We start from the raw sequence: 12,368 nt of genomic DNA, 5'->3' as shown, positions 1-12,368 counted from the left end.
CATATTCTTTATTTTCAAGAGGGCCCTTACATTTTGCATATAAGGCATAAGTGATCTTGCAAAATAAAATGGGTCTGCAGTCTACACTTCTGCTTACCTGCTTAGAAAAAAAGAAGGTGACCTGGGGGCTTTTGAGTATATTTTGTAAGTGGGTAAGCATCCCATGTGAGAGAGTCCCACGAAATGATGTTAGACTTCCAAGTGGACCTTCTCTCCTCCCCCTAACAAAAATGGGGATCCCTAGTATGGAGTATCAAGGCAGGGTCTTTGAAAAGCCTTAAAAGCCAGCTGTGCAATCTCTACCAACCCACTAATCATAAGCATAATTTGCATCAGATGCATGTATGCTCTTTTCATTGAAAAGCTTTGCTTTGCTAGTATATGTTTGACTGTAAGTCTGTCTGCTTTTATTGTATTTTAATTACTTCCTTTTTCAGCATCTTCAGCATCTTACAATGAAGGCAAAACTTGTACATACTATTTCTTTCGCCCAAAGTAATTTATTCTTCTCATAGTTTCACAGGCTAAATCTCACAGTGTTTAACAAAATCTCCGATTGTGCTTTTATTTGAATAAATGGAATGTTTGTTCTCCTAGTCATGACAACACTGGGGCCAATAGAAGCATCTCAGCTAAATTATTAATATTATTGTTTTCATTTAGTGATCTGTGTCTATTATGCTTAATTTGATACCAAAGCAGATGAAAGATTTGTAGTTGTCAGGGGTCATTACTTTTAATAATTCATTTTTAAATAGCTGAGAGATGGATGAATAGTCCAATGACATTGCATACAGAAAGTTTGAGACTTTTCCCCCAGTTTACGTAATGAAGTTACTGTACTTTGATGGATCCATAAAACCCATTATATTCCCCTTCCCCCCCCTTTTTTTTTTCATTTTCTGAACAGATCTACAAAAAAATCACATATTTGTGTTTCAGGTATTTGAAACACCAAAACGTCTAGAACACCAGGATCTACCCCCCCCCCCAAAAAAAGGTTCAAAGTTACTTGTGGCCTCTAAGCAATGGGATGATAGTACTATGTTCCATATTAAGCATTTTCTGTGATAATATTTTTTTAATTAAATAATATTTAAAAGATAAAGGTTTCCCTGTCAGTTGTGCCCATAAGTAGGGCATGGAACTCATTCCCATTTCTTGGCTGAGGGAGCTAGAGTTGTCCAAAAGACAATTTCTGTGGTCACGTGGCCAGCATGGCTGTATGCCAAAAGAGCACGGAATGCTGTTTCTTTCCCACCAAACTAGTACCTATTAATCTGCTTGCATTTGCATGCTTTTGAACTGCTAGGTGGCAGGAGCTGGAGCAAGTAATGGGAACTCTCCCTGTTGCATGGAGCTCCAGTCTAGAACCCAGGCTATCAGCTCGCCAGCCAACAAGCTCAGATTCTTTAACCACTGAGCTATTGTGCTCCACAATATTTATTTAATAAACTTAAGTTTGACAATATTAAGACATAGTGCTGCTCCTGCTCACACGCACAGACACACACACACACACACACACACACAGAGAGAGAGAGAGAGAGAGAGAGAGAGAGAGAGAGAGAGAGAGAGAGAGAGAGAGCTTATGTTAAAGGTCTTTATTGAGCTGCCCAAGTAAACAGTTCTTAGCAGCTCTTGAATAAAAGCCCCCCACTCTGCTTTCTACCAAGATCTAAAGAGCTGGCAAGATGAGTGGTCTCAATTCCCAAAGCCAGGCAGAAGCCAGATTAAAGGCATTTGACAAAGCAAGAATTCCACAGGCTTGAATTAGTCCATGAGACAAGGCACCAGATCAAGGCACAAACTAGAGGTCCAAAGTTCAACATGAGTTCAAAGGCAAAATACAAGAAGCAGGAATCATGGAGCAAGGAATCTATACATGTTATTTCAGCAATGCCCATTCCTTTCAGTGGGATTAAATCGGCAATGGTGGTACAGCCCCACATAATGGGTGAGATTGCCTCCTCATGAGTAACCTGGCCAATTGGCGTACTTGTCACTTCTCTGACCTGCACATCCTGGGATGGGGGGGAGCTGTGGACTCTACCTCCTTATCCTCGCTGACTGCAGAGAGCTGTTCCCATTCTTTACCTGAAGCCTCCAGGTCAGGGGTGCCCAACCTATGGGACGTGGCCTGGTATCGGGCCATGGGCTCTTGGCCAGCAGGCCACAGAAATGGCTAGGGTGCACATACATGGGCGTGCATTCCCCTCACTGGCGCTAGTGCCCACAGCCGTTTTCACATGCGTGTGGGTACAAATGGGAACACTAGAGTGGGGGGGTGCATGCCCCATTTGCACATGCATGAACGGGTGCTAGCCGCCCATTTGTGCATGTGCATGCCACATGCATGAATGCAGCCACTAGTACTGTGCCAGTGGGCGGGGTCCCATTTGTGTGGGTGCATGTGCACATGTAGTAATTTGGAAGCTGCTCTCCTCTCTGGGCCCCGAGCCTGGAAAGATTGGAGCTCTAGGTAACTGTTGCAGCCTGTTGCCCATCAGGTTGTTCCAGCTGTGGTTGCTCCATTGAGTTGGAGCCCTCCATTCCCTGGGTCCATGTCTCCATGCACATCCATATTCACTTCCCCAAAAATGCCAGGATCTAGTTCATCACCCTCCTCTTCCTCCGAACTCACATCTGGAGAGGAGGCCGGAGGCATGTCCATGATAGTCATCCTTGCAAAGCATAAATTGATTCTACAACAAAACACAATTAACTTTAGCCTCAAGTATTAAATTTAGATGAATGGCAGAACGAACTATCTCTTATTCACCACCTCAACCTCTATCTCCAATGCCATTTTGAAACCAAGTTTTTACTCAGCTTCATACCCATGCTTTAATTTTGTCCCATCCAGTTCCTCACAGCTTTTAGGCACAGGGTAAGGATTTTCTGTTTCAGCCTGGATTGGAGCTGTACAGCTGAATATCATCAACTTATTCAATCCAAAATGAAGGATGATTTCTCTCAGGTTTTATGTAGCATACCACATACTATAAATTTGACTACTCTTCCCTTCCAGATTGTGCCTACTTGGGAAGATTGTAATATGGTGCTTCCAACCCTCAGAGTAATATCAAGATTGATAATTTTGAAGGTCACAAAGGCTTCTAGTATAATCAGGAAAGCATATCCAGGTCCTCTCATAAGATATACACTAGAGTAATCAGAACTGTTTTGTCCCATGCCTATGCCTGAATCCTAATTTAAAGGGATCCAAGATTAGTCCAGGATTGTGGGTAGCTGAAACCTCTCCACCTTCTCTAATATCTTCTTCCAATGTTGGAGAACTGAAATTGTCCAAGGCAACTGAATATGGCCTCTTTAGTCCACCTCTCTCTCAAACAGGTATTATTAATCACTCCCTGTATCCAGCCATATGTATACTAAAGGAGACAGACTGACAAACTAATCTGGCTTACAAACTATAGAAATCATGCTCCTAATAACCTTATTTAGAAATAAAATGAAAGCTAGCTACCTAGCTAGATTGATTGATTCTAAGGCTATCATAATAGAAGAAGGGGATGACAGAGAATGAGATGGCTGGATGGAGTCACTGAAGCAGTAGGTGTGAACTTAAATGGACTCCAGAAAATGGTAGAGGACAGGAAAACCTGGAGGAATGTTGTCCATGGGGTCACGATGGGTCAGACACGACTTCACAATTAAAAACAACAACAACAAAGGCTATCATAAGTAAATAAATGTCTCAACCTTCTGTATTCATTCAATGGTCAACCAAGACATGCAGGATATCTACCTCACATTGGTAACAACATTTTTCAATAATGGAAAATATGAAGTATGATAGTCATACATCAGATGTATTCAACTAAGCCTTTTAAAAAGCTACTCATGCTAATCATTGTATTTTGAATGGAATAAAGTGAAGTGTTAATCAAGGAACTTCTGATATGCTACTGATGTAAGAGATTAGAATGAAGAAGAGACAGAGATACAGAAATACAAACAGCTTTCAGAAACTCTTTAACCTCAATAGGCTACATGGAGTGAAGGAAGAAGGCTAGCAGTAAGCTGCCTCAGTGAATCTTCTTTACTAGTCAGAAAGGTGTGCCTGAAAGAAGCACAGTGGCTCAGAGAAGAGAGGAAGACAGGCAACCAGACTCCCCTTGCACTTTTTCCTTCTCTTTTTCTCACAGTGAGGAAAAACAATAAGTTTAAGCCAGTGGTGGGATTCAGCCAGTTCACATCAGTTTGGCAGAACCGGTAGCTAATTTTTTTGTGGCTAGGGCCCAGAATGGACTTCCGGAAATGGCATCCACACAGAGAACTGGTTGTTCACATATTTGACTCTCACCACTGGTTTAAGCTCAGTCTATTCTCTACTGCCAAGGATAACTTAAATTGTTGAGGTTACGGTCAGATGAAGAGTGCCAATAATAAAAGCAGTGAATGTTGGTTTATATATATATAGGTGGGCTGTAATGTATTTGAAGAAGATGAGTTTCTTTTTTCACACAGGATTTGATACCTGCTCCTCAACTAAGATTCATGAGCTATTAATATTTCCCCAAAGCTTTCTTTCTTTCTTTCTTTCTTTCTTTCTTTCTTTCTTTCTTTCTTTCTTTCTTTCTTTCTTCTCTCTCTCTCTCGCTCTCTGTGTCTCCCTCTTTATTACATATATATGCAGTGTGATGTATGATTGATATTCTTCATAAATAATATTTGGGAGAAAATGCAGTGTGAAATATAACACTTGCTGGACTCTTATCATCAGCTGGAGGAGTCACCTTCTGATCACCACAAGTTATATTTCAGTAGAAAAATGAAAAGGATGCCTGTTTAATATGTATTAAGAGAGGCTAGGAGTTATTATCTCTCCTTTCCAAGCTACTCCAAAGTAAGTTGCCAAAACACAATTCAGCTAGAGTAGTGTAGCATACACACATAAGGTTGAACTCTTCTGTGATTCTCTGTCTCTTTCAGAATAGCAGGGCATAGGAATACAATCAAATAAAAGAAGGTAGGGCTTAAAAGTTGCCATTGGTTCTATATACCTGTTTAAGGAGGTATGAATGATGAATGCATCCTGCAATCTGCTGTACAAATGCTGCTATGCTGGGCTATCTCTTTTGCTTCTTCATCTGTATTAGTTTCTGACATCTTTGGCATGTTGTTGCCTACTTCATCTTTTGAGGGACAGGAGAGATAAGAAAATCAACCCATACCACAAATTTTTAAGAGCAACGAAGACTGATCACATTGTGAAAGGGACTGAATTATGGACACAATCTTTAATAAACTGTCCCAAGTCATGGTTCTTCTGATATAAGGAGACTTTCTTTTGTGTTTGGAAATACCCAAACCTTTTTGTGAACTGCTTGGTTTCTTGATGGTATAAACGATAAACTAAACCTTGACAGATTACAAGCTTTATATTATGACTGACATTAGCTCATAAAAATAAATGATATGATATATTTAAACCCATGGATTATATATACAAATATATTTACTTTTCCTATAGACTGCATACCACCTGTAAGAAAAAGTGTTCAAAAATCTGTTACTTGGTACACTATTCCACCTACAGTATAGCTCTTGCCTGCTTTTTAGAAGGTAAGATAAAGATCTAACTTTTACTGCTTCATTTTAAAAAAATTGCCTCAAGTTAAATGTTAAAAATGCACTGACTTTATTGAAGTTGCTAATGAAACTTAAAGTTGTTTGCATTGTATTAATTGAAATAATGAAGTATCAAGTCAATACAAAGCTTGTGAGAAATGTTTTCCACCTAATGGAAAGCCACAGTCCATGATCTGTCTTTTTTTACCCCACAGAGTACATGAATTGCTGATATTTCATTTCTAATCTCAAAGATTGACTCTCTATGGAGGACTGGATATGGGATAGCTTGAGAGCATGGTTTGGAGGAATGTATGATGTTTGATCTCCCAATAAAGATAATCTTTTTCTCTCTCTCCTTTAAACAAAATAGAAATTAACTTTATAACTGGGGGTGGGGGAAAGGAATGAAGAAATCAACTATAGTCTCCAGTTCATGCCACCTTTGACTAAAAGAGAGTTTTTGGGAACTATAAGCCATTATGTCTGAAAAAAAAATTGAATGATGAGAAGGATTTATCATTGTACTCAATAGTTACAATTCACTGTTTAGGGTCTTAGATAAAAACAGGTCTTTGTTGAGCTGTTGAATCAGTCTTCTAGGTTCTGAGCATCAGGCTGAAAAAAGTGCTGAACTTTTTAGCTATTCAGGATTCATCCTGTTTCTCTCATTCTTTCATTGAACACAAGGAAAAAGGGATTGTGTGAAGACCTCTTATCTGATATGGATCATATGCTCATATCCTAATAGTTTTGTGATTTTCTTTTTGCAACTTATTTACTGGTTGGTAGATGGGTGAGGGGATTATTTGCTCTAGTAAACTGATGTATTTGTGGTATCATGAGAATGTTTGTTAAAATTGCTTCCTTATTAAAATGTTAATTAAAAGCTTTGATTGGCTATTGATAAACAACCATTTTTATCCTTAGAAAGATGGTTGCAAATATCTGCCTCAGCTAAACCAAAAGGCATTTGCTCTTAGCCTTGCTTAGAATGTGTGATTTTTTTTTCCTCATAAGGTTCCAAGCAATCTAATCTAAGACATTTTCATTTCAGTTTTTAACTTTTTTCTGAAGCCTTAGAGGGTGCTCTCAGTGGAAACAGCTCCTGGCACTTAGAATCAAATTAATGCATTCTTAATGGATCTTTTGTGATGGGAAAAACAAACAGAAGAAACAGCAGGAAAAGATTGTAGGATTAGCAACTCAGTGATATGTAGACCCAGATCTCGCTTACAAATCTGTGAACATGATAGGTAATAGCACAATAAAATGCTTGCCTAGAAGCACCCAAATAATGCATTCCTGTCACTTTTATTTCTAAAGAAGACAAATAGTATGAAAATCAGATAATTAAATAAAGGAAGTGTTCTATTAGCAATAACTGCTGGTACAAGATATATGTCAGTATCTTTATGCAAAAACTTCACCTCGTGAGGGATTTCCAAATGCCAAACATAGATTATTAAATGGCCTGAACAAAAGCAAAACCAGAGAATACCTCAGACTGTTGTTAGAAAAAAAATGTATTTGATTCTTTCTGAAGTATTGCACTACAAAGATTTCAGCTTATCAAAGATTCAGGCTAGCAGTATTTCCATTCTCCATGTACACAGCTTGTTCTATTTTTAAACCATGGAGGATATTTGAAACAGAGTATAATTGTGGTGTTTTGGCACAGTGGTCTGTCAGCAAAAATATTTACTAATTTTCCCACCCAAGTAACCCAAGTTGTAGTTATTTATTTACTCAAAACATAGGTAGTTCTTGGATAGTTCTTTAACTGTTTTATGACTTTGCTCCTATTAATGAGATCAATCAGTTTTCCAATTCATCAGTTGGTAAACCAGAGTATGTTAATCTTCCTGTTTGATTTTGCTCAGGTTTTCTTTTTTTTTTTCCAACTGCAAGTTTTGTTTGGTTCCACATTTTGCCTAATGTCTACATTTCTGAACATATTTTTTTAAAGAGTGTGAAGCTTCCAAGCAGTTTTCTCCAAGCACAATGCAGGGTTTTATATTCATTACCATATATACCACTATATAATCCCTCTATATACATTGTGTATTTAATTGTCCTATGGGCCTGATCCCTGATAATTGATTTCCAGAGCCACTTTTATTTTGACAGCTGGAAAAGCAGGGTTCTCCCTCTGTGTCAAAAACTCATCTCATCCACTTTTCTTGCCAAGAATATTGGCTAGAGAAGAAAAGGATGCAGGTTACAGGGCTGCCAGCTCTCCTGGCACCAAATATCCCCATTTCCCTCAAGGATGGAAGAAGGGATGAGAAACAAATCTTGCGTTATCAGCTTCTTTATCCTGTGGGAAACCATTCCTTCATGCTTTTCTCCTGTTATCTTGTCCTGCTATCCATAAGTGACAGAGATAACAGAGAAGCTGATATTTTGGATACTTATTCTTCTGGCACCCCAAAAATCTAGTTTCCATGGAAGTTCTTCTATCTTGCCACCTGGAGAAGTAATTCCTCCCTTTCTCTACAGCAAAGGTACCCCTTAACTTAGGTACTACATTGCTTACGTGGTGGGATGGGAAGGTTGCATTTTAAATATGGAATGTGGAAATTTAAATGTGGAATTTCACCTCTATCCATGTGTTGTTTTGATGTCCCAATAGTCTTCTGTAAAATGCTGGACATATACTTTGAATGAAACTCTCTTCTCAATACTGTGTAGCCAAACCCACAGGAGGGCATTGGGCTTCTAAATGTTCACATCAGTTGGAAACTGTACCATAGAGGTGTTTCCCCCTGGAGTGGCTGCTCTTCCTCACCGCTTTGGTATTACAGTGTACAAGCTGCAGATAACTTTTTAAAATCAGAATTGACTCTTTGGTTGCAATCCTCTAGATGTGTAAGAGAGATTGGAAGGAGAATTTGTGGAAATAACAGGAGGGACATTAAACTTAAACTGCTAACAGATGGGAGAGGTATTTGCTAATATTTTATCTCAGGGGTCTTCAAGCTTGCCCCTTTTATGACTTATGGACTTCAACTCCCAGAATTCCTCAGCCAGCATGCCTGGTTGAGGAATTCTGGGAGTTGAATTGCACAAGTCATAAAAAGGCCAAGTTTGAAGACCCCTGGTTTATCTCATAAATTGTAGTTCAGCCTAGATTGCTGAAAGCTGGGAAAGAAGAAATTCAAAATGTCCAAGAGACTCTACTTTAATGAATGAAGGCTGGAGTTTCTTTATCACAGTTTCCAAAACACAATACTTCTGTCCTAATTATTTTATGAAAGCTCTTTGTCATTCTTCCCTTCCTTCATTATGACCTGCAATACAGAGCTTGAGTAGATGCCATCAAGCCAATTTCCCCAGTTATCATGGCTCTGAAGGCTGTATTCCTATAGGAAAAAGAACTCCTTCTTCTCTCCCATGGGACTCCAGAAAATTGGCACCTCACCTGAACTTTCACTTCTTCTAAGTTCTCATTGTAGACTAAATCCTACAATGTCTGTCCAGCTTTGTTGCCAAGGCAGAAAAATGGATCCAAACTACAGTCCACAGCTCTTTGAGACAACATGCTTCTGTGCTACTGCACTGGTTAACCACACTTTGTGCTATATTGAGCAGTCATGCACCTTATTTCCTGTCATTATATATCACCCTTGTTTTAAGAGCTGTTAACACTATATGGAGGTGAAGCACCCTTCTTGAGGCCCTGTACATTCCTGGTTATCACTGCCAATCAAGCTCTCTTGATCCAAAATATCTTAGAGGATATGGGCAGCAGTTTTTTACATACATCTATTTCTGCCAGATAGTTACAAGCTACCATAGTACACAGAAAATGTTACACGGGGAAATGAAAATACACATTTCCTTATAATTGTTGCATCCAAAGTACCTACTATCAGATTTTGGCTATTTCTGGCCAGTCATCTTAATAATGTTGTTTTCCACATTCATTTGATGAAGTCCAGCTCTCTGAATTCAGCTACAATGTAAGGCTTACATGGAGATTTGATTTGGGGCACATTACATGAGTCACTGTGTTTAAATGAGACTGATAACAGTTCAGAAAGTTAAACTGGTGCATATGTCTTTGAAGAGATGGAAGTGAGTAGCATGACCCTCCAACTATTCAGCTACATCAGAGTGACTAGAGCTTTGTTCCAGCTGGAATTTTCAGGATCAACTGTTTCATTTCCTGATACATTGCTGCAAAATGCCTCTCCATCTGGACAGCTAGGAAACTGTTCATTGCCTGCATTAGTAATTCACATAATTATTGATTACAACATCAGTCCTTGCCATCTGTAAAGTGTTTCCTAGAGGCCAACTTTGTTATCAAGTTCACATTAGAGAGTATATTAAATTAGTTGTCAATTAACATTTCAACCTTCTGGGTGTAGAATCTTTATTTCCATTCATTAGACTATTTGCTTTACCTTCTGAAAGCCAAAGTAAGTATACCAAAGAGCCTAATGGAAATCTTGTTAGATTTTAGGCCTTGAAAGTTTCTTGAGATGGTCTTGGGCTTAAATCAGAATTTTGACCATTCAAAGCATCACATTAAACCCACTTGGCTTGATAATATATAACAAAGATAGTCATAGCAGGATGATTATTTGAGAGTTTGTCATAGATCTGTGAGAAAAACCAATGCTTTCCTGGATGGGTGAAGGTCTCTTCAAACCAAAGCTGGGACTTGTATCAAAGGATCCAATTATCATCTTTTTTGTTTACCACACTATATATTCTATAAAGTATTCCCTACATTATGTGTAAACAACCTGATGCTTTACAGGTATTTGGGCACTTTAGATACTTTCAGGTTCAGATCCAATAGCAAGGGATTTCAGAAGTATGAATCAATCCTCAGTTTCCATATTTTTACTTGATTTCTTTAACATATATTAAATCTTAGTACTAGTTCACAAAAAATATAATTAAATTGCAGGTTTAATTCAAGCCTCTCTAGAATCATAGTGACACTAAATAGGTTAATTTGTGTCATGGAAAAGTTACTATATAAGATGCTATTCCCCATATCTTTATGTAAATGGGCTATGACCTGTATGCACAGTAACATATGCTCCAATATCTAAAAGATTACCACCTTAATAATAAAAAAATCAAGTACATTTATAAGAAATTTATAAGATGGAAAAAGCAATATTGATATCAAAGGTTGAAGAATATTTAAATAACTTGATAAGTGAGTAAATAAATAATAAACCAGATCTATTATAAATGGCTAAGATATTAACTAAATTGCATTAGCAGTAGATGCAACATAATAGTGGATTCAACACAACTAGCTATTCAAAAGAATGCAGTACTCTGAATGTTTAAGATTATTAAGGACATTTATACACACCTACATACACACATAAATAGACACAGAACTATAGGTATAGGTCTGTTGGATTGATAAAACACAGTTGAACTATGGCTGTGATAAGAAGAATATTCTGAAAATATAATAAAATATAGGAGGGTGAGAAATGTGACTGAATTTTGCACAGGCCACATATTAGCAAATTTTGCTTCTATGGAAATAATTGCCATAGGAATACAAACTAGTTATAAGGATCAGATTTGCTTTTGATTAACCCCCAAAACTCATTTAAATTCAGCACATAGTGTAATCATACATGAAAGTAGTTCATATACTATTTTCACTTACTTTTGAATAAGGAGATATATGAATTGTTGCCATAGCTACTGGTAGTTGATATAATACCTATCATATCTGGAGCCTAAAACACTGCTTGTTCTGTTACATTGCTATGAAGAATATTTGCAGGCTATTAAACGAAAGTTAGAAACACAATCTTCAGTAGGATTGTTCCAACATCACTCTAGCCTACGTTTTTTTTTTTTTTCAATTTAAGATAGAACTAGCTCTTAAAACTACAGATTTTCTTGTGCTAGACTAGCTAGATTGGAGCAAATGTTCTTTAGAATTCAGTCCATTCTACTTTTAAATTAATGAACAGACATAGTCAATGAGCCCAAGGCACACTGCTTTGAATGGTCCATAACAACTATCTGGAAACTGAGTCATGGCAACTGGATTTCTTTTCTTTTCTTTCTTTCTTTCTTTCTTTCTTTCTTTCTTTTTTTCTTTTTTTTTGCTGCTTATCAAAGTATGGTAGCTTCTTCATTCTGGGATAGTAGGGGACTAAAGAAGCTGCTTAAATAAGCAGGAAAATGTTTCAAACCAAAAAAAGAAAAAGAAAAGAAGAAAAGAAAAGAAAAGAAAAGAAAAGAAAAAAGAAAAGAAAAGACTCAACTTCCAGATAACTGAAGCTGGATGACTGAAAATATTCACTGACATATCCTTAACAACTACTGCATTTCAGTCTTTATTTTTATAAGGATTGATACTCTAGGTTTGAAAAGCAGAAATAATAATAACTACTTCTACGCTGCCAACTTTCAATGATTCTGGGGTGCTCACAGCCATCAAACATTGAAATTACAATAAAACCAATAAGAAATAAAAGATAGCCAGCATGACAGACCAGATGGAATGAAGCAAGGGGCCTCATTCTCCCTGACTGAAAGCCTGGATGAAGATCCAGTTCTTCATAGCTCTTCTAAACAACTGTTGAATGGGGGCCATCCAGATCTTGGGGTACCTTTTTTCTACATGGTGTATTTCTGAAGTCCTGATAGATGACATTATTTAATCAAGGGAACCTAGAGTGCACCAACCCTGCAGGATTGAATCAGCCAGTCAGTTGTTTTGGGAGAAAGGCAATCCCTTAAATAATCAGACCATATGTCAGGTATGGTTA

The 12,368-nt window shown here is 37.7% G+C and overlaps 1 protein-coding gene across 2 annotated transcripts in view; it reads left to right on the top strand.

The window, feature by feature from the left end:
• Window positions 1-12,368, top strand: part of GRM7 (glutamate metabotropic receptor 7) — a 102,960-nt gene that overhangs the window by 76,640 nt on the left and 13,952 nt on the right. Inside the window, exon 4 of one of the 2 annotated variants that reach the window (XM_039348917.1) lies at window positions 5,501-5,592. The exons of the other annotated variant lie outside the window; for it this stretch is intronic. Within the exon in view, the coding sequence (XP_039204851.1) occupies window positions 5,501-5,571 (71 nt within the window). The 3' untranslated portion in view covers window positions 5,572-5,592. The remainder of the gene's footprint in view (window positions 1-5,500; window positions 5,593-12,368) is intronic. 2 annotated transcript variants of the gene reach the window in all.

This window comes from Crotalus tigris, unplaced genomic scaffold, assembly GCF_016545835.1.
Source record: "Crotalus tigris isolate CLP2741 ecotype Arizona unplaced genomic scaffold, ASM1654583v1 scf7180000018202.2534663867:1097284, whole genome shotgun sequence".
NCBI classification, from domain to species: Eukaryota; Metazoa; Chordata; class Lepidosauria; order Squamata; family Viperidae; genus Crotalus; species Crotalus tigris.
The sequence above is the reverse complement of the archived record's forward strand: the minus strand, read 5'-3'. Positions and strand labels throughout refer to the sequence as shown.